Consider the following 23,538-nt stretch of genomic DNA (forward strand, 5'->3'; position numbering starts at 1 on the left):
ACAAGGCACGGTCAGAAGACAAATGATCACCGCCATTTTGCTGTGCGTCTGTTGAGTGGAGTGCGTTTAGTTAACGCGGATAATTTTATTAATTATTTGTCAGTTATTTGCGGTTTTCTGCAGCGTTGATGATTGGGATTCCGCGTGACGACCGGCACAAAATAACGGTTAAAATCCGAAATAATATGAAACGGAGCTCGAGTCGGGACACTCCACCGCCCCGTGTCAAGCGATCCAGATCCTCCATGGGAAGGTATGCCAAGTACTATTCCACCTCCGGGTATCATAAATTCCAAATTCTTTTCACACTCTCCGTCAGTCGCTACGATTCTGCTAATTTCCATTCGTGCCGACGATCCTTGTTTACTTTTTACGTAGGACGCCGTCTTTGGTTTGCCTATTTTTCAATTAGTAAGACGCATCTACCCAATATGATTCACAACTATCCTTGAAATCAACACTCCTGTTCATTTCTTAAAAATCCTTACCAGCATTGTATCCCGGTAATCTCACGGTGATATGGTACATGTCAGGTTTTTGCTGCTTTGTTGACCGCAGTATTCATGGTCAATATAACCTCCACTTGCGGTCTGCTAGTATGAAGCATAGGTTTTTTTTTAACAAGAGAGGAATCTAATTGAGATTTGTGCTTAGTTTCATTATCTTTTTATAAATGAAAAAGTCTCGCTTTTTCTAAATTATACTTCATCAGTTATTTCACGACAAATGTTGTCCAACTTTTCAGATACGACGATTCGAGTGATGAGAGGATTACGCCGGAACGAATCAGACGGCGCTCTAGAGGGGCTAGAAGTCCAAGTCCACCAAGAGCATCCTCTCATGCCAGATACGTTGAGTCCAGTTCTCACAGGGACGAGTATATGCGAGCACCCAGAGAGATACCACCGGAGCGTCCATACAGTTACAAGGTCCTCTGCGTGAGTTCGATACATCCGAAAGCAAGCGATGAAGTGATAAAGGACACCCTTTACCGGGAGTATAAGAAATTTGGTGATTTTTCCATACGAATCTCTCATGAATTGGACGAGCGAGTTGCTTATGTTTGCTTCAGAAGTTCTGAGGATGCGAGAGACGCGAAACATGCTAAACCGAGAATTATTTTATACGACAAGCTTGCCTTGGTTGAACCTGTTTATGAAAGACCCGAATCTTACCGACGACCCAGATCAATCACTCCCCCAGACTACGAACGTTATTATGCCAGGTCACCCGGACCTACAGAAAGGCACAGACCGATTGAACGATACGAACGTGTCTACGGACCACCGGTTGGAGTTCCACCTCACAGGGAGCTCAGAAGAGAAACAATTCCGCCACCTCATCACGAGTTTGTTCGTCCACCACTACACCATGGACCACCACATGTTCATCCTGGTCCTCCGCATCATTATGGACCACCCAGACACATGATGATTCGGCATCCTGTTCACGGTTTTGAGAGAATTGAAAATAAGAAAGACAAGTTTCCAAACTATTTGCATCATGTTTCACCTGAGGATGACCCACTGGCTACTCGAACCTTGTTTGCTGGCAATTTGGAAATAAATATTACCGAAGAAGAGCTGAGAAGAATCTTCAGCAAGTATGGAATCGTGGATGACATCGATATCAAGAGACCCCCGCCGGGTACTGGAAATGCTTATGCTTTTGTCAGGTTCCAAACTTTGGATATGGCGCATAGATGCAAAGTTGAATTATCTGGCCAGTACATTGGTAAATTCCAGTGTAAAATCGGATACGGTAAAGCTACCCCAACAACTCGTATCTGGGTTGGCGGTTTGGGGCCATGGACATCCGTGCCTCAGCTGGAGAGAGAGTTTGATCGTTTTGGGGCTATTAAAAAGATTGATTACATCAAGGGAGACAGCAATGCCTACATTTTATACGATTCCATCGACGCTGCCCAAGCTGCTGTCAAAGAAATGAGAGGATTTCCACTTGGGGGACCAGATAGGAGGCTGAGGGTTGATTTTGCCGATGTTACTCCCGGGTTTGGGTTCAAACCTAGACCGTACCCAGAAGACGCGGCTGAATTTCGACCAAGACCTGTGGAATACGAATCTCCGTACGATCCTTACGCTCCTGAAGGTGAATTTGCTTATGCTCCGAGGGGATTCAGGGGTCGCGGAAGTGCCCCATGGCACGAAAGACGAGGAGGAGGCAGAGGGGGATACCGTGGAACTGCTTACCCTGAAGGATATGTGAGAGAAGAATCTGATTGGCCAAGTCGCCGGCCTCCACCTGAGCTCGAATATGAATCACCAAGGGGCTTGAGGCGCTCGTTGTCTCGGGAACCAGGTGTAGATCGATCCAGATCACGCTCTCCTCGGAGAAGACCTGTGGATTCAGATTCCGATTCTGAAACAGCTAGAACAGGGATGCTGTCTACGTCGCGAACTCTTCCCGAAGTTGCACGAAAGTCTATAGCGGTTTGGCAAGGCGCTTTGATATTAAAAAATTCTTTGTTTCCAGCTAAATTTCACCTTACAGATGGAGATACAGAGATAATTGACGCGCTCATGAAGGATGAGGATGGGAAACATATGCTGAGAATAACGCAGCGTCTTCGTTTGGACCAGCCAAAATTAGACGACGTTTCTAAACGCATACAAACATCCAGTTCACATGCTATATTTTTAGGGCTTGCAGGATCTAGCGCTACCATTACGAACGATGACGCAAACGTACAAACTCGACCTCTAAGAAACTTAGTGTCGTATCTGAAGCAGAAAGAAGCTGCAGGAGTAATATCTCTGTTGAATAAAGACACAGAAGGAACTGGTGTCTTGTATGCCTTTCCGCCGTGCGCCTTTTCAACCGAACTTTTGAAAAGAACTTGTCCCAGTCTTAGCGAGGAAGGTTTGAAAGAGGATCACTTAGTTATCGTTGTGGTGAAGGGCGGCAGTGCCTAAGTTACGCTTACTCATAAGGTTTATTAAAGGTAAACGTGCTGAATACTACATACAATATTGTTACATTACTCGGTCAAAAATTTGGCTGATTTTCTTAATTTCTGGTGGAATTTTAAGGAAAGTAACTAATTACATTTAACGTACAGATAGTCCATATACAGAGTATTTAGCAGATTAGTAGTTCTAGACTGTCTCAAATTAATCGCACTATATTACATCTCATTACGCGCATCTTTTTTGAGTAAGAAAATGTTGATATTGTACAGCTTCATTTTTCAGAAGTCGAAATTTATCAGTTCATTTTTAGAATCAGCCAAATCGTAAAAATTGACAAAACCATGTCCAAGGGGGTATGCAATGGTCAAATACCAGGACATAATAATATGTTGATATCAAGTGACTGCTGTGGTCAGAAGAATTGAAACTTCTGACAAGGCTGATAGAAGAAGTACATGTACTAAGCATGGAAGTAATAACTTATGGTAACGAAATGTTAGATATAGCTTTACGAGGTAAGCGCTCTGATAACGAAATAGTAAACTGAAAACTTGCAAAGTTCTTCCGAAGATTGATTTATAAGTGGAATAATTATTTTTATCAAGATAAAACATTATTTTAGTAATGTTCTGCATCACTTTTTTTTTCTCTAAATCTGGGTCATACATGTTGGACCGTTATGACATAATGACATAATGGTGAATCATGATCTATTACATAATTTAATTGTAGTGAACCTATTCTAATTAGTATACATACTCAATTATCATGTACACAGTTCTTTCACATTTGTGATTGTATGAATTTTGCTGCAGTGCATAAACGTCTTAGGATTTATATATACATGCATATATATATAAATATAAATATATACGTATACTTATGAAGAGATGCAAATTACATTAAGTGATGAAATTTTTTTAAAGTAACGTGTCTGCAAACTGAAAAAAAAATGGCAAAACTATTTCTTACCGTACACATTAATATACTGCTTTCTTCTTTAACGCGATTTCTGTAAATAATGATCATTGTTATTCTTATACAAAATGCGAAAGGACTGGTCGACAACTAACCACTAGTTTATTGTTAAAGTTGAAGAACATCAAACGGTCACATCGTAAAATGAAAATACTAACTTCAGTTAATTTACTTTTATATGATTTAGATTTTAGATGCATAAGATTTAAGTGTTTGTGCTATAAATTATCTGTGAAAATGATATTGAATTTCGTTAACATGGACAGTGTTTGAGTGGCCGTGGGGAAAACGAACAGAAAAATCTCTTCTAAAACCCTAAAAAAAACTTCGTCTAAAGCCGTGAGAATCATTGGTAACATGTTAAGCAATCTGTGAACTTTACCATAAAGGACTGTGTTTGGTGGTATTAAAAAAAGAAACAACAGAAATCTCCAATTGTGTACAGTGATGTAAAACAGTGCTTGTGTTCTCGCCTCCGAGGGTGTTATCATGAAGGTATGAAAATAACATCCATCTTAAAATCGAACCCTCAGAACACCTGAGAAATGAGAAAGTCCAAGTCGCACTCGGAGGCGAACTAAGGTGCGGTGGTAAAGTGTATTTGGTGTTGAAAAGAAAAGAAATGAAATGAAAAAATAGAGCCGATTGCAGACAAAACTATTGATTGTGTTTAATTTCTTAGATATGTCAAAAAAATATGCCCACCCATCAAGTTGAAGTTGAAACGAGTTTAGTTCAATTAGTGGTTGAAAGTTATCGATAGCTGAGTTACGTCTGTGATTGTTTGTTCATAAACAAAAAATCAAGTTTGAAAAAAAAAGAAAGAAGGAAATGGAAGTTTTGAGTTATGCTAGGATATTCAAAGTTTTAAAACAGAGTTCGCCAAAATTAACAAACGATTCGGTTGATAAAACAATGCATGCTTGTGCTTAGAGAAAGACATAGTTGTTCCTTGGTTGTTGTTTTTTTTTTATCTCAATTTTTGTTCTGTCGGCTTTTCTTTGATTTTAGTTAAGTGGTCGTGAAGTTGGTGTTGTGGTTTGTTATTCGACAATGTTTTAATACGCTGATCGATCTCAATTTAATGACAGATGGAAAAGGAAAATACGAGTTTTGTCAAAAAAAAAAAAGAAACTAATGATTTCAGTGTAACCAGTGGCTAGTGCCAGTTTATTTCTTGTTCTAAACAACATAGCTGCGAAATATTGGTTCTGAGTCATCATATTGCCAATCCAGAGAGATAATTGTGCTTTAGTGATTATGTGGCTTGTGATTAATTTTTCCAAGTTTTTTTTTTTCATCATCTACATTAAAATAAAAAAGTTTCTATTGGCAAAGAAGAAAATTATAAACTGGCTTTTTGGAAATTGTTGCTAATTTCGTAGTTTTGGAACTCTGGGTGCTAAGTTCTCCGAGTACAAAGTTTTCAACACTGCTCTTCTCCAAGTACCCGAATTATCAATATAGTGAAAGAAATCATATTGATTAAAATTTACGCTTTCTTCTTTACTCATCTTTGAGGAAAATGAAAATGAAACAAGTAAAGACTAAACGAGAGAGCAAAAGATTGACAATTGTTAGTTCGTCGTATTGACACGATTGTTGTTAAGGCCGGAAGTTCAGTGCACAACTTGCTTCAAAATAAAAAGAAATTCCAGTAAATTTGCATGTTGCACTAGTGAAGTGAGTTTAGTGGTTCTCTAGTTCAATAGCAAATTGGTGAGGTGTTCTCTTTTTCAGATTTTCGACTACCCTACAGGTATTCTGGCCTTAATATCTTTGAGAGGCAGAAATCATCAGACTGATTCTCAATTCCAAATAAAAATAACAGAAAATGAGATTGACCAGAGAGCACAAATTTTAATACTGATGAATCGTAGCAGAATGATGGCTTTTGCCCCTCAGAGACACTCGAGGATCTTATTCCTCAACCACATATTGATCGTAGCTCAATAATGATTCAATCAGATTTGTTGGTTTGTATGGTAAGTTGGGTCGTCGGGAGATATCTTTTTATGTTTCAGAACTCTGAACGATGCTGTCAAATGCAATGGAATTGGATGTCTTCAGAAGATTCTAATGGATACCGAAACTACAAATGAAGATTTACATTGTATGACCTACAATCTATGCATAAATAAAGCATTTGTTGATGAAAAAAAAATACGTACTAATCCTGTTACCGTTATTCAGAAAAAGCTCAACATAAAATGACGCACCTGCTAGTTCAACGTGTTTACACTAACAGCTATATTATGATTGTAAACATTTCTTATAATAGTCTAGCGATCGTTTACACTGATGACGCAAACCCATTTTCCGAGTTTCTGTTTTCAATTCTGTACAAAGATCTGAAATAGAAACAGGATTTTATGCACCATGGTAGAATGTAAAAGAGCGTATAAATTTATGTATAATTTTCAGTAACTGAAGTTCTATGCAATCATAGAATATTGAACAATTACTCAATTTTCTGAATTCCGTCGATAATTTTTTTTGAGAATACTCCGTCTTGATATGATGAATTTTATTGCGCGATTACATTAAATGACTTTCGGAAACGACGGTTTTTTGTTTTTCTTAGTTTAAAATTTTTGGAATATCGCATGATTTTAAACCTTTAGCATAGACTGATGCTAGTCCCACTGGAGACATACTTATACGGATTAAAGTCAACTTTGAACGCATCGTTGACTGAAGAATTATCATCGCCGATCTTCGTGACATCAATGCGTGTTTCACTGAGAAAAAAGTGACATCATGATTACAATATTCATGATCACTTACATTCTGTAAAGTGATTACGAGAGTTTACTTGATAAATAAATTTCGTTTTGACTACGCGGTTTCTCATGATTTCTAAGATTTCATATAATTTCCTAAAAATTAAAATAGACGTCTGTATTCCTAAATGATTTTTCACGATTACCAATGATTACTAAAGTAGAATTTTATCTTAATATTCCTGATTTCAACGTGATTTCGGAGAGTAAAAAATCATTTCGAATGATATTATTAGTACCATGATCACTTGAGTGGAAGACTCCTTGCCTGACATTGCAAGTTAATCATTGTATAGTTTCGCAGATTGATTTTAATAAGGTGAGACATTTTTCATGTACTGAATACGAAAAATAGAATAATTTGCATAACAGATTTCCTGAATAGTGCTGAGTCGTGTTTTAAATATAAAGTCTGACGTCAAATCTGCCGATCGACTACCCTTATCGACCGGAAATACAATCGTTTCACGCCGTTCTTTGAGTTTAGTTTGTCTGAAAGCACATGAAACGACGGAGCGCTGAAGGCGTCGCTTAACTAGAGAGTCGAAAATAATTAGTTCGTTATGTCCCAGGTAGACGGGGTTGCGTGTTAAACGCTGCAACACGTCACCAGTGTGTTCGAGTCTCAAACATTGCTTGAATTTTTGTTAAATCTACCCATGGAAATGTCAAGCAACTGAAGAATAAATGTGTTTCCATATGTGAATAACGGATCAAATAATACCGATGTATTTTCAGACGGATGTTTAGTGCTCGCAGTGGAAGTATGAAGATCACTGTAACCTAACTTTTACCGCTCTTCAAGTATCACAGGTGAATAGCATTTTCATAGATATTTCGTGGAAGTACTTACTACACGAATCATTTACATGATACCTTAACACGAATATTAATCGAATTATCGACGTGTGAAGTACAATTGTTGTGTATATCAAAAGTATAAGTACCGTAACGAATCATTGAACATAGTTGAATAAGAGTTTTCTTGAGAAAACAACTATCATTTCAACTTGGAAAATCAATGAAAATAAACAGTTTTCGGCTACTTAACTGATATAGTGTACTAACTTTTAATTTTTGAAAACTTTTAATTCCGTATAGTAATTTTTAAACAAGTAATCTGTTGCTAATTTCCCGTTATTATTAATATACCAGATACCAGAACGTTGACCAACATGTTGAATGGGGTCAAAAATTCCCATAAGGAGGCGGAATCAACCCCTCCATCACCCAGCTTCCATGGCGCCAGTTCCACATCGTCGACGCTGAATTCTCCTTTAATGAAGCTGTCCTCTTATGTCTTGGCCCTCAGGCCATGGTCGTTGAGTGCTTCCTTGATGCCGACTCTCCTTGGATCGGCACTTGCCTATCGGTTAATAGGATTAACGAACTTTAATTGGATATCACTTGTACTTACTTTATTTACGATTGTCTCGGTGCACGGGGCAGGTAACGTTGTAAACACATACTTTGACTATGTCAAAGGGGTGGACAGTCGAAAGAGTGACGACCGAATATTGGTCGATCATATTTTATCTAAAGATGAGCTAGTATCTTTGGGTGCAATCTTATATGCCGCAGGGTGCTTAGGCTTTATTTTACTTACTGGCATTTCACCTGCTAAAATGGAGCATCTGGCTCTCGTTTATTTCGGAGGTTTGTCCTCCTCATTTTTGTATACTGGTGGTATTGGCCTGAAATATATAGCTCTAGGTGACGTTTTGATCTTAGTCATATTTGGCCCGATATCCGTTTTGTTTGCATTTATGGCACAGACGGGATACGTTGAATGGGGTACAATGTATTATGCCATTCCTTTGGCCTTAAACACAGAGGCAATTCTACATAGTAACAATACAAGGGATTTGGAGAGTGACAGACGTGTCGGAATAGTAACTTTAGCAATTTTGATTGGTCATACAGCGTCGCATGTTTTATATGCCTTTTTGCTATTCTCACCCTACATAACGTTCGTTGTACTTGCATTGCGGTACTCGGTGTGGTTTTTGTTACCACTGGTCACATTGCCAGCAGCATTTCGAATAGAAAAAGAATTCAGATCTCCACAAACTATCCAGGGCGTACCAAAGCAAACTGCTAGACTAAATATGTTTCTTGGAATATTGTATGTTGCAGCTTGTCTACTTATCGACCCTCTTCCTTACCTTCGTTGAATGTAATCCAATTATCAGCTAACAGGCACTCACAAATATTGATACAATATGTGAAGAATGATTGTAAAGCAATCATAGCTTAGATTGCCTCTGAAAATGCAATCGAGTTGTGAAGCGAACTGGAATGTGTAAAAACAATGTCTCAACTGATATTGTCAAGATTCAAATGAACGAAAAATCACTATTGCATATTATATTCTATTGTCAGTATTTGAAATGCGGTTGTAACTAAAAAAAACTGATCATAAACTAATCGACAACGATGCTTATGAAGTTTAATCGCACTGTCGCTCATGCATATTTAATGATTGTTTAATCATTGAATTACAAAAGATGGTAAGAGGCGAGAATTATGTCTTAAAATATGGAAAATCTTATTGGTTTTGAAAGTTAATTATGTTGATATTTTCAAAAGATTTGATATGACTCAATATTTCCACTACTGTAAATAGTATTGCGCAATATTACTGCATTACTGATCCCTGCCAAAAGTACAAAGGCAAGTAGCACCAAGGCCATTAGAAAGAAAGTTTTGGTTCAAACCCTTCAGTCTTAACACTGTATTACATTGGTTATTTATTTTTTTTTTTTAACTATCATGTAGGTTTGTATCATTTGCTTCTTACTTAGAGGAGTGAAGGTTTTATAATCACAGCGTGTTGATACGTGTTATTGAAAACCCAAGATTAGGTCACAACGGAGTTGTTGTTGCTTTACTATCGCAGTAGATATGAAAATACATGCTCGCTATTCTTATTATGTAAAAAAATTACATTTTATACGACATTGACAAGTGACAATATTAACATCGAACGTTTGCGCTATATCCAAAACAAATTGGAACATTGCAATTACATGGATACCAAACAACAAAATTGATAACTTTATCTTCTAGATACTATGCTCATATTAAGGATAAATTATAAGTTTGAGTTTGCTGTAACCTTAATCTTAATTTGTCGGCATTTTTTATAGCACATTTAGATCCAGTATTGACATCAATTTTTATTTCTTATTGCTGTTATTATCTACTATTATCATCGCATAATTATTGTTAATTACATCATTTTTTTTTCCTTCAAATAACTAGGGAGAGGCTTGTTATGATTTATCTTACGTTTAAAATTATTATTTATACATTATTAATATGTCGTATAGTATATATAGACATATATATATATATACACAATGTGTGTTGTGTATATATATAATATGGGTCTCGAAAGATTGCCTAATATTCATGTGAAGCCCTTCACATTGGTCAAGAAAGCCGTTTTGACCCCTGGTTGACAGCTTTAATAAATATTTAATAGGTATGAACAATAGTAATTATTTATTTCAAATCGTAGACAGCTTAATGTGTAATTGTAGAAATAATAAAACTCGCAGCATTGTTTGTTGTATTAATCTCAAATCGCACATATCGAAGCGATGAAAGAAAATATTATAGTCTTTATTTGAACAACCTTGGGGAACATTTAAGAGAAAATTTGAATGTCAAAATTTCACAAATTTACTTGAGGCAAATGATATATAACTGGTACCGACATGCATAATTTTGTCTACAATTTTTATTTTACTAGTGAACCAAAAGTACATTAAATAATAATATAGTATCTCATACTCACGCCCAAGTGAATGACAATAACGTCAGTTTGGTGGTGTAAAATTACATTTATATACCTATTCAAACCACAATATCGAATTCTAAACTGATTTTTGTACGATTTTAGAGGTGTTGTGATGATATCTGTCGACATATTTACGTCTCATTAGCCAATTTGTCACCAATGCTCACATCACACAGATGAATTTCTAGTTTCTATTGCTTTTACAGTGTTGATACGTTATATAAAATAGTTATATAACGCACACAAATGTTGTTTCATGATATCTTTTACCACTCGCAATTTGCCGTAGAACAATAAACAGTAATTAAAACAAAAATGTGTTATTGATAGAAATTTACTGTGTTGTAGTCGAACTATGAATGTGTAAAAAATTTGAAGTAACAGTGATTGCTTCGTTGAATTGTTCTTAACAATTACAATATGATCCAACGAGATCATAGATCGAACGAATGCCATTGACAGAAGAATTATACATACAGTCAACGCAAAGAAATCATTGAAGCTTCTTGCATTGAGGAATTTGGATGGTTTTTGAGTTTAGAAGGAAGAAAATATTACATTTTAAGTTTCTTTAAAAAAAAAGAACCATTTATGTTTCATGACTACCATACTCAAGCATATAGGCTGATATTTATCATATTAATAATATCCCACTTGTCGTAATAAGTGATTGCTACTTTGTACATAAAATCATCAATTGACATAACACAAAAGTAATGATAATGCCTGTATTTCCCTACTACATCATGTAATCATTAGTTCAATATACCACTTTATCAAAATTTGAATATTCGACGAATCGATTTTTTTTGGATTGCTTCTTGTAGTATTAATTTGCTGATCGTTAGGTTTCTAAAATAGTGATACGCGCTTAACAATCAATGTTTTTATTGAGAAATAAAATCTGTTCCAAGTACATGAAGCATATTCAAAAATTTCTGTAGCCACAATCGCTCAAGTTCTACACAAGTAAAAATGTTTTGTTTTTTCGCGGGTAGGCGGACTGAGAAAAATGAACCTGATTGGTTGTTGTTTTCAGAAATTAATAATGGCGGTCATTTCCCACCAATAAAATTTCCGAACACCTTATTTTCAAATACAGAGGTTAGGTCGTAACCTCTATGTTATCAACACAATTTCTGTATCCACGGCACTTGCAGTTACATACATCGTTTAATTCTCTGGCCATTCAAGCTACGGATCATGAATACCGCATCAATATATTCGGATCCCGTTGTCAGTTGCCCGTACGATAAGTACCACAGGATTGCGCTGTCAAAAATTCAAATGCACATTGTTAAGTGTGAAAAGGTTAGTTTAGTCAAAAGTCAAGGAAAACAAGTGTTGCATTTTTTTTTATTTCATCTTGCTTTGTCTTTTTTACAGAACTTTCCAAAAGGATACAAACAAACTTGTCCATATGATGCAACGCATAGATTGTTTGAACACGAATTAACTGATCACATTCAAAACTGTCCCAAGCGCATGGTTTTAGAGCCTGAAAGGCATCAGTGTAAGGGTCATTTATTCTGTGGACTGCAATGGTTTTGCGAAAATTATTGTTAGGCACTCCCATTAGGTTCCAATTTTATAAATTTCATTGTATACTATCATTTTTTCAGTCATTAGGAATCATGGGTCTACAATGAGTGAATTTTTAGAATCTGATGCTGCAACAAGCATTATAGATCATGGAGAATCTTGGGACAAAGAATCGAACAGGGATTGGACTCCCTCAATCGATGGTCGATCTAGTATAATAGACTGTAGCACTGGTTCAAACTTCCTGGAACAAAGGTAATGTAAAATAAAAAAATTTATAAATATCAGACACAAATAGATCATTTGGTATTGTTTCTGGCCTTATTTTTTGTAATTTTCAATCTTCTATAATATTTGCCTCTAGTATCCTTGACGTTGATTTCTAATTAAGTAGTAATTCTAGGGATCCATCCGGATGCAAGGAATTCATTGACCCTAATCAGGACTTACGTCGTCCTCTTGGTTACTCGGAGGCAATGTTGGTTGGAGGAGAGTCAGACAAAGCTGAAGCGTCGGATATGGAATCAGTCATCAGTGTGATGGGTGTTGGGCGTGGTAGGAATCCATCAGCGCACCTGCGGCTGCAGAAACCATTCAGTTTTGGTAGAGGGATGTCTCTGCCAAGAAATAACTAGAGGCATTGATTCCAATTTGATACAGATTATACAAAAGTGGAGAGTGATATTTTTCTTCAGAATTTTTTTTACAATTATATAGCCCTTCATATTCTAGATAACCTGATCACTAATAGGCCTGGATGTATAATTTTATTCTGCAAGATGACAATCAGCCTATAGAAATGGCCATATATTCTTGTTTTATAATTAGCTTATACGTACAGATTGTGTTGTTAAGCTACCAAACAAATGATCTAGTTTTATTCACAAGATTTTAAAAGTGGTATATCATTCAGTTGAATGCGAATATACCTATTGTGATTCTCTTGTAATAACAGCAAGTTGGCAGAAACCTGTCAAATCCGTAAAGATAATAACATTCGTTATTGGATCAATAGAATAGTTTATTTCTAGTTATTCCTAAATTTATTTTCATTAACATTATTCGTAAAACAAAATTAAACTTATCATTTAGTTCACTTATAGATTCTTGTAGTGATAATGTTTCACATAAATAACGTTAGCACTGTCCATTTTATTCCAGCGTCTCCGATAGTTTTGCTCAGTTCCTGATTTCAAATTTGCCCCGATATGTACATGGTCATACAATCCATACTATTTAAGAAAACACGTATAAGTTGTAACAAAATATGTTACACAACTACTGTGAACCTTGCACATTATATGTTTCATTTATCAGAAACTTGAACGATCTGATGTTATAATCGATATTCATAATTACCAGAGAAGCTCAACGGTTGCCAGGATATTGGTCTAACTGCTTTCAAACCAATTTCAGGTCACTGTTACAAATACGTTTTAACCCGACCACAAAATTTGCAGTGAAAAATAGTAAAATTTACTACATTCCTGAAATTTCTTAGAATTTGACAGAAATTTGATATAGAATATATAAATATATATGTAGGTATATAAGTACAGATACCTATAGAGTAGTCCACCTCATTTCGATTTGCGTCCGAACCTTGACATCTTGGATTTGGCCCGCGATATTTGTATGATTTTTCTCACATTAAAAGGCACTAATTTTTTTTTAGATTTTGCCGCTACAGTTTGAACTTTCTACAATTTTTTAAAATGATTTTGTGGTTTGACACAATTTAAAAATCTCGAAAAATTCTGAAAAATTTCGCCTCAGATATCAAAATTTTTAAGCCTATAGCCAAGGTGGGGAGATTTTTCCTTCTTACTCTTGTCAAGCTTTTTCGAAAATTTTCCTTATTTTGCTAATAAAGGGTTTTTCAATCATCATCAATTAATTAAAAAAAAACCTAACTTGAGATAATAAAAAAAATTCTCAAAAATCCGGTGTGGCATGTGAAAACGTTTCAGCAAAAATGTATAGTAAAATGACTCTAGAAGATAAAAATTTTCATATCTGACGCCCGATTTATCAGAATTTTTTCCTATTTTTAAATTGTGTCGATCAATAAAATCATCTAAAAAAAATTGTCAAAAATTCAAATCCATGTTGGAAAATTAGGAAGGAACAAAAAAATAGTACCTTTTAATGTGAGAACAATCATATAAAAAATTGCGGGCCAAATCGGAGAGATCAAGGGTCGGACGCAGGTCGAAATGGGATGGACCAACACCTATACATCTTTTTAAATGATGGATTGCATTGCAGATTCAAGCTAAAGTTTGTTGCGTTCTTAGCATCTGAGGACTTTATATATATGAACCTCAAAAAACTGTATGATCGTGATTAAACATCAGACAATATACCTATGTATAAGATAAACATTCGAGATCTTTAAAATGTTGGCAATCCTCAGACATGTCGAATATAAGATTAGTGCTGCGTTTTTTTATTTTTATTTTGTACACTCCTAATGTGTATCTTTATACTCAGCAGAGAGAGTATGTAAAGTTTTCATAGTAAAAAAAACTTAATGTGAAAATTAGTTGTTCAAGACTGCCATTTATCACTAATTCATGAAAACTAAAAAGTCTATTTCTTGTTGCAAAATGGTCAAATAAGTAGAACTAGAATTAGAGTTTATTCTTATCCAATACCTTATACAACAACAACCTTCTAATTTTATGAATTATTGATTTATACTATAGCAAAGCTGCTGCGCTCTTATACGTAAAAAGTATGTATAACATTGTTTCCTATTCCGTATTTCTACAGTTCTGGTTGACTAAAGTTAATTATTGTCAATGATAAAATATTGACAGTTATTTCTATTATTATTTTCCTGTCGGTAAAACATTTGATTCAGTTCTTTTTAAGATTTGGATAGCTTTGTAACAGTACAGTAATTGTACCGTTACAAAGTGTAATACAAAGCTATCCAAGTACTGACTGACAATAAGCCATTAGTAGTCGTTCAAATGGAAAACAATTGTACTCAAAATATGAAGTAGAACTTAATTTCGTTATCTCATAAATTGCATCTGATGATTTGAATAATCTCAACTTATTGCGACAATAAACATATCATAAAATATGAATATCACCGCGTATGCAATTCGTAAAAAAATAATCGCGTTTATCACGGTGCAAAAGAATTTAAAAAATTACGGTAAATTCCATTGGTTGTCTTAACATCGTAATTTTGGTGCAGGGAAATTTTCTAATGAATATTGAGGTTTGAATATTCGTTTGAAGAAACGTAAGACATATTTGACAAAGTCGCATTATGTGATAGTAAGACGATTTTGAGGAGAAGTAATATATTAAAGTGGAGAAAATAAAGTTTAGAGATCCAAAATTCATTTATTTCTATCAACTTATTATTATTGTTACTATTATTACTATTATCATCATAATCGTTTTTTTAGCAAGTTTAGTGATGTTTATTACAATACAATAGCTTCTGATTATTTACATCTTGATTAAGTGAAATGAAAATTCTTTAAAATTAAATTATCGCCTATAATTTTCCGATATAGTTGGTAGGTAGTTTAAAAATTCTACGGTTCGTGACTTTGACCCACCCTGTTTGTTCTCATGTTGGGATACACAGCATTGACCACCGAGGCAAATAAGATTATAAAATCATATCTATGAAGTTTCAACCGTTTCAACTACATACTAATGATTATCTTGGTGCGGAGATGGGAGAATAGTAGTCTTTGAACGAGGATAATAATTAACTATTATCAATATAATGGAATTGAGATCACTGTTATCATTTGTTAACTGAATTTAACTGCTAGAATGCTATATTTTCTTGCAAAGACAGAGTGAAAATCTATGAAATAGTACTATTACGAATTTGTGTATTGAGTAATTCATTGCCATTCAGTTATTTGTTAAAATAAGTATAGGATTAGAAATATAATTTACACACATATCAATATGCGTAATAGCTGAATGTGTATAATTTGATTTGTTTAATGTCACACCAGACTATCTGTACTCTGCACTCTCTGTAAATGAGAGATGTGATTTATTCATTCATGAAAAGGAAACACTAAGGAATATACCAGGAATTGGAATATCACAATCATCAAATCTTAAATAGTTGATGCAAATTGCAGCTGGCACACATCGTTTATTCTGTTTCGTGCACTCATTGGCTAGTATCGACAGATGGCTACCATCCACTTGTATCACTTCAGATTATAACAGATGTAACAAAGTACTAATAGTTATGATCAATAGTAGTGAGATCTTTATTTGCCTAAAGCGATTACATTATTTTCATTTAAAATTTATTAGCAAATATAATTGATCTAAATTATTAACGAAAACTTTCCAAAGTATATACATTTGATTGTAACTTTTAAAAATGATCTTTTATTGTATGTTCCATTATTTAACGATAATTTACTTGTATTATTTATATTGCTTTTTCTTTTTCACAGAATTTCTTAGATTCATGCAATAGAAATGAAAAAATCCACATATTACTTATTGGTAAAAGTAATACCAGTCTACGAGTGTGTCAACAGTTTTTCTTCTTTACTTGTATCGGTCGTTATTTGTTATTTATTTCGATGAATCACGGATATTGCATTGTTCAAAATCTATTTTTCATACAGTGAGTGCAGAGCTTGGGACAAATAAATGGTCAACGAATATCACCGGCAGGAAGTTACTCCATGCAAATAGTTAGGAGTTAGAATTAATACTTTCGTTTCTCTGTCTTTTGTACGTCAAATTATTCTTACTTAAAGATTAGTAACAGCGTTTCGTCAACAGATGACTGACATGTTTTACATACCGAAAATGTCTGTACTGCCAATTACGGTGAATCTTTCGAAACTAATTCTCATTTCGTTATATAAATTTATATAATGAAGTAGGTATTCTGTTCTATTTTCAAATGTATACAATGCCATAATCAGTATCACCCTGTGTCAAAGACTTGGTTGTCTTATTCGGATCAGTATTATCAATTTATTCGGTACTAAAAGATTATATGTATGTATGCACGTTTGTATATTATTTGGATTTTACGAAGAAAATCACTTAAACCTATGAACAAAATTGAATTTTGTACACTGACAACATGGCCAGTATTTTTGTCTTTATTTACAAACTAATATAAACGCACGCTTCGATTAATATTGGCAGTTTTCTAGCTGCAGTCAGTGTTTTTTCCGTATGAAAACTGTTAATTTCATTGAGCGCAACAGTTGCACAGATCATTGCACTGTGGTCACGTTCACGTAAAAGGGCGGCATTTATTTAACCGATGGAATGCACCATCTGGTATTTATTTGCACGAATAATGTGACATAGTTTTTTTCTATCTTTTTGTTTCTGTCTTTTTTTCTGCAAATTTTAAATAACGAATCACGTTGTTAGTAGCACTTATATGTTTGCAGACTTTTTCTTCTCCTGTTTCCATGCAGAGATCCTTTCTTTCAAGTCCAGGACTGTGAAAATTATAAGTAAATAATTATTATTGCCACATTAATTACAAAAGATGAGAATTAATACATTTTTCATTGTTATTTTAAAGACATGACTGATATTGTTTTACTCACCAGGTGTCAGCATGTCTTCACTAAGTGGCTGACGGCTAAATGGATCTGTAGCGCTATTGAGTAGATGCCGAATGATCACTGCTCTGTCCATAACGATACCAGATGGAAGTTTGACAGGCTCTTCCATAAGCGTGTCCATGAGAGGATCACGAAATTCTTCAGGTGCATCCCCATAATCCTCATCACGTGCCTGATTATCCCTTGCAATAGCGGCTGCTCGTTCTGCTAGAGCTCGAAACCGCTCAATTTCAGTCACAGTCTTGATTGCAGTCCTTTCCATTCTACCCGCAGCATCATTGAATAGCTCTCTGCAGAATGAGCGCTGTAATTTATTTAACACAAATGTTGAGTTAACTATCACATTTATTAGACAATATTCATCAATTGACTCGAACATATTGTGAATAACAGAAGTCGATGTATCAAATATTTTTAATGTCTCTAATTTATAAGTTTGCTGCGTAGCCAAATATATTAGTCAATTTCAAATTAAGCTTTACATACTACTTTCAAAAAATAAAATATTTTGCAAGTTTAAACAAATAATTTCTACTTTTAAAATTAGGATATTTGAAATTGATAGTCCTCGCTGTATTATAAACTTTGAAGAGATGTTTCAATTGACTCACTGTTTTATCTCATTCAATTAAAATGGGAAACAGGCCGTTTCTATTGGGTTTTGAATACGTATATGATGAAAGAATGACCAGACAACACAAACAAGTTAAATAATAATTCCATTATTTCACTGTAACTGCTCTTTCGTCAAGCGTATGAATATGATATTAGCTATCCTAACTGCACGAACATTGAATATATTTTTTAAACACGTTTCTGCAATGTTTTGCGTTGTTAGGGTAGTATTAATAAGTTGACAGATTAAATTTTTTACTTTTTTGCTTCAGGTGGTAAATGTTACTCAAAGAAGACCTCTCGAAGGTAAACCTAATCATTGGGATAGAAATTTTCTAACTTTGCCAATTGCCAAAACAAAGCGATCCATATGTAATCGCATCGCTTACCTCATCCCCAGCCAGAGCAGCAGCAAAATTATCACAGTCTAGATGCAAGTATATATCCGCTAATTGACTTAACAATGTTCTTGGTTCCCATCCATATTTCTCTGGTTTTTTCACTTTTAGATTTTTACACTTCGGTCCGCAAAGCTGTTGCAAATTAAAGTTCAACATGGCACTGAGTCTACCGACCAATTCAGGCCGTAAAAATGGTTCTGTGATATCTACAGTCAAATAATGGAACATGGCAACAGTTTCCTTTGCAAGAGTCAGGTAAGATCTCGCTTGACGTTCGTCAGCCGTTAATTGTCTTGATCTAGATTGTTGCTGATCCTGAGGTAGTGCAGCCCAGGCTGTAGTGTTGGACATAAGTTCCTGCACTTCGTGAATTCGTTTTAAAGATTCCAAACTTTCGTCTAGCAAAAACGTTGTGTCATTCATTAGCATATTTATAAACTTGACAAATTGCTTTCCACTTCTACTTTCGTTGACGATGGAAGCTCTATGCACAGGACTTTCCCACATGGATTTCAATATCAAACTAATATGGTAACGAATCGAAAATTTGTCATAGAATTCCGAGCTGGAACCAGTTGTTTCTACATCTGTGTAGAACTTCATAAGGTAAGATGCCAAGAAAGTCTTTGATATCTCGTGTGCCATTACTTGGTCATGTAAAGTTTCTGTTCTCCCCTGTTAAACAATAAAAACTTTTAACGATATTTCAACCTTATCAAGATGTGCACGTTTTTGCTCAGTCATAAAGTAATAAAGAAGAATGTTTAGAGCGTACCTGAACACTAGGGTTGATCACAAAGAGTACTTCAATAATTTTAGCTATCAAGTATGGATTGCGAATACAGTGTGGCGTACATATCACAATTAGTAGCCATGTGATGAGCGAATTATCCATGTTATTGGCCACAACTGTCGGGCTAAATCTATTATGAAAAAAATGCAGTGAATGAAGCAATTTTCCAAACACAAGATAGGAGAATAGAAAAATGGAAACTTACTGAAGTGCAAAGAGCAAAAATTCCGCAATGTCTTCGACATACCATTCTGGTAAGGCAGTAAATTGAGGTGGAACATGTTGAGGAAGTGGAAGGGTAGGTAATTCACTACCAGGAGGTCTCTGTGTAAGAAGACCAAGCAGAACATCGGCAACAGAAGTGTAAAAGTGAAGAGATCGCCTCAAAAGAACTTGGTCTATCAATCCAGCATCTGCAGAAGATTTTGATCTACCGAGTCGTTTCAACTGCTGTTTCCATCGTTTCATTAACTCCTTATTGTGCGCCGCAAAAGGAGCATCTTTCCACTGTGGCTCAGTTGCCTGTAGTTCATCCAGCATCTTCTGTAGCTCCCTGAGAGCTCTCAATCTTCTTTGATACTTTTGCAAAGCTGGTAAAAGCGCCAGATGATGGCAGTGAAGAGTTAAAAACCAACATTGAGTTGGAAACTTTGCCTCTGTCCACTTGTGCGTTGATTCTAAGCTCGCGAGCCACTCTGTCACTTCCTGCGAGTTGAGCTTCAATCTGGTATCATTTTTTATTTCAACATAACTAGACGGGTGAAACGGATACAATGTGTCTATTGTGTTGAGCTTAATCTTGACAGCAAGCATCTGGAGAACTGACAACAAATTGAGCATAAAACCATCTCCTGCAAGGGCAAATTCTTCTGTTTGAATTTGAGCCCGTTTTTCATTGTGTCGAAGAAGAGCTGCCAGATACGCCAGAGTGGCTTCTCGGCAGCTACTACTGTTTGCAAGAATTGCATGAAACATTTTATGAAGCGACGATCTCGTGCTTTCAAGCTCTTGCTGTAATGTTAAATTTATTGACTTATCGGTCGCAGGATTTCCGCTGAAAAATTTCTCCGCAACTTTGGGCTGATCTTCCGCGAACACAGAGACAGAAAGAAACGGCCCTAAGAATGATGTTCTGGCAAGCTCTCTGCCAACTGCAGTTGTCAAAACGTCAGGTAAAAACTGGGTTTGGTGCGTTATCAACTGACAGATTGGACGAACATTTCCGGTGGGTCCACAGCGTATCTCAATTAGTTCTTCCAAAGCCTCGATAGGCCGGCGGTGAGTGTTACCAATCAGGCTTGCTTGCTGCATAGAAAGAAAGAAGCCTTGGAGTAACGGGGTGAATATCTTGGTGAACACGTGAGGATTAGAGTGAGTTCTAGCCACAAGTTCATGCAGAAATCCTCTCGGTAGGTTTTGCGATAGCACTGGATAGAGAAGTGACGGGGATGGCGTTGATGGTATTACACTTTGGCAGATGCCAACCAATCCTTGTAGAACTAAGCTTGCATGCTGCACACACTGAGCCCGCAGTGTAGACAAAACTTCAGAGAGTGGAGGTGTGCTACATCTCTGCAATTTAGAAACACAAACAGATTGAAAGTATAACGCGGATTCATTGCTTACCGAATCTACTTCAAAGTTGTACATAGGATTTTACCTTAGGATGGTTTCGTTCTTCAACAGCAACTCTGGAGTAGCAATCAAATAAATAAATAAGACTTTTTGGCTGCTGAGATTTGCCAGCAGTGGGCAGAGGTAGTGTGGGTACAGGACAGGAAGGTAGAGTAACAACAGGACTCAGCAAAGGGCTCGCTTGACTGTTGGGACTGCCTTCTCGATCGGAAGAAGCATCCGATGTTATTTCTTTCAATGGATCTTCGCCTCGAGAGAACATGCAGAGCACTTCCATCAGGGCCTGATTAGCAATATCAGTAACATCCGAGAGCTCATGCTCCAAGGCATTAGCTGCTGTTTGAGGAAGAAATATTGCACCTTCCGTAGATTCTTTCCACGAAACACAAAGCACACGCGATACCATTGTGTGGATTTGCTCGACTGTTACCTCTGTACTGGAACTCGTTGTCTGTTAACAAAAAAATGATTCTTATGATTGATGTCAGAAATTTGTTTCGAATTTCCCAACAAAACAATATTGTACTGTTCTTCTCTAATCCCAAGATAGACTTTACTATATTTCTAAGAACTGAATAGAATACTGATTTTCTACTTACTGAGTCGAATACTTTACTTTTGAGGCAATGTCATAGTAACTCAGTAAACAACGAAAGGAAAAAATGCAACTATACTAAACAAATACTAGTCTGCTAAGTGAACCACGTCCATTCTCTGCAGAGTATTCTAATACACACCCTGGAGCGTGGTGCCAGTTCTCTGCGATCAGATTCTTCTACTTCCATATTTTCAATTCCAGAATCCACATCAACGCCAGAAGTGTTGCACTGTTTTTCGCTGCTGTCTTCAACTTCCATAGGAGCTTCTGGATGCTGTAACTGCTGTATTGGAGGTGACATTATTGGACCAGAAGATGATCTCGAAGGACCCGGAGTGCCAGGAGAAATGGATCCAGTTCCACTATTTGAACTATTAGTGGATATACTGGTTTCCAGACCTGCAAGGCGGGCTAACCGTCTTCTCCTCATCTGGTAAAGAATTATCACATATACTTTGATAAAACTTGAGCAAGACAGATTATTTAGTAATTACTATGAAAATTGTATAATTTGTGATAAATCAAAACAAAACACAACTGCTAACATCACAGTTAAACAAAGTTTAGTTTATAGAATTGAATTGTAGAACAAAATGCAACGAATAATGATTGCTGTAAAAATCAGCATCATCACACTTCACTTTATTTTAAAAAACCACGATGCAGTATCTTTGAAATTATAATTAAACGTAAATCACAAAGTATGGTATAGACATAGTATTGTACATTCAGGTCAGTCGTCCTTTGTTCTTAACAAAGGAAAAGAAATAATATTGCGTAGATTTTTTTTTGGGAGCCAAGTAAACAAGAGCTGCTTTGCCAGATCTATATTTGGCCACCTTTGTTTAGTTGTTCCAACAAAGAAAGCAAAGTTATTGCACAGTAATTAAATGTTCTAAGATTGATTTTTGTACATTTCAAAAAGCATGTGATCAATATAACTGAATACTTACTTTAATTCAAGAGTCTAAATCTGGTCGAAGTTTTTTCGTGACTAGACAAGAAAAGGCATGACAAACCGACAACAAACCAGCATGTCTTCGAATGATTCTTATCTTTGTGACAATTATAGGACATGCATACTTGATTAGTGTTGAGAATCAGGATCAATCAGGGTATTATTTGATACTGTTATTTTTTAACAGAAAATCGTGAGTAGCTACTAAGTAGTAGAACTAACGGGAATCGGAATGGTTGCTGGATTGTTATTATTTATTATTGTATTCATTTTAAGGTCGATAAAATCTGTGGCGGAGACATCGGTTGGTTCTATCGTCCCCTCCTAACCCTTCGGATTGCATACTTTCCAGCGAGCTCAAGAAATCATCGTTGATAAATCAACTAGCGTAATATCGGACTTACCTCTTCTTGACTTAATTCGCTCATGGCGATATCTCTTCTATTCACGGTGAAACGCGCTCTACACCTCGTAGGCTGTAATCTAATTACTACTTATATAAATGTACAAAATCTCTGCCTCGCAAATCCGTATCCGTAGCTGCCGAGATGTGTCAGAAATTCGGACAGTCACTCCACATCTGTTTGCGTTTAGACGGTAGATTAGCGATTCTTTACAGTTCACGGACACAACGTCAATTGTTCGAAACAGCTGAGCTATCCCTGGCCTAAAATAAGTCGACGTGCGCCATCTCGGGAATTGAATTGAAAATATCTCATTTACAAAGCCAAAACGTGAAGAGAATCAAGAGAAACCTGAACTCCGGTAAAGAACGCGGCGTTGACTAAATATCCTCAGTCAGCGAACGCGGTCCTAGAACTGGACAAAACGGTTTTAAATATTAGAAATTTGCAAACGTGTTTGATATAGCAGCTGTAAGCATTCTCGGGATTTCTT

General features: G+C 35.8%; 4 protein-coding genes across 4 annotated transcripts; 3 read left to right on the forward strand and 1 right to left on the reverse strand.

The window, feature by feature from the left end:
* Positions 1-18: 18 nt before the first annotated feature.
* On the forward strand, positions 19-4,565 carry LOC124416089 (RNA-binding protein spenito). Its single transcript, XM_046896954.1, has 2 exons — positions 19-253; positions 746-4,565. Exons 1-2 carry the CDS (start codon positions 129-131, stop codon positions 2,931-2,933), a joined length of 2,313 nt encoding a protein of 770 aa, XP_046752910.1. The 5' UTR covers positions 19-128; the 3' UTR covers positions 2,934-4,565.
* Positions 4,566-7,224: 2,659 nt separating this feature from the next.
* Positions 7,225-9,118, forward strand: LOC124416091 (ubiA prenyltransferase domain-containing protein 1 homolog). The gene is made up of 2 exons (XM_046896956.1): positions 7,225-7,504; positions 7,846-9,118. The coding sequence occupies exon 2, from the start codon at positions 7,867-7,869 to the stop codon at positions 8,863-8,865; it is 999 nt and encodes a 332-aa protein (XP_046752912.1). The 5' UTR covers positions 7,225-7,504; positions 7,846-7,866; the 3' UTR covers positions 8,866-9,118.
* A 2,094-nt stretch (positions 9,119-11,212) lies between these two features.
* LOC124416275 (gametocyte-specific factor 1-like) lies at positions 11,213-12,764 on the forward strand. Its single transcript, XM_046897204.1, has 5 exons — positions 11,213-11,244; positions 11,639-11,807; positions 11,883-12,009; positions 12,119-12,293; positions 12,442-12,764. The coding sequence occupies exons 1-5, from the start codon at positions 11,213-11,215 to the stop codon at positions 12,671-12,673; spliced, it is 735 nt and encodes a 244-aa protein (XP_046753160.1). The 3' UTR covers positions 12,674-12,764.
* Positions 12,765-15,633: 2,869 nt separating this feature from the next.
* LOC124416088 (ubiquitin conjugation factor E4 B) lies at positions 15,634-23,298 on the reverse strand. The gene is made up of 8 exons (XM_046896953.1): positions 23,046-23,298; positions 21,823-22,113; positions 21,111-21,536; positions 19,656-21,022; positions 19,433-19,580; positions 18,646-19,332; positions 17,624-17,945; positions 15,634-17,512 (listed from the first exon to the last, which is right to left on the reverse strand). Exons 1-8 carry the CDS (start codon positions 23,067-23,069, stop codon positions 17,448-17,450), a joined length of 3,330 nt encoding a protein of 1,109 aa, XP_046752909.1. The 5' UTR covers positions 23,070-23,298; the 3' UTR covers positions 15,634-17,447.
* Between the last annotated feature and the right edge of the window lie 240 nt (positions 23,299-23,538).

The sequence above is a fragment of the Diprion similis genome, chromosome 2, assembly GCF_021155765.1.
Source record: "Diprion similis isolate iyDipSimi1 chromosome 2, iyDipSimi1.1, whole genome shotgun sequence".
Taxonomy (NCBI): Eukaryota; Metazoa; Arthropoda; class Insecta; order Hymenoptera; family Diprionidae; genus Diprion; species Diprion similis.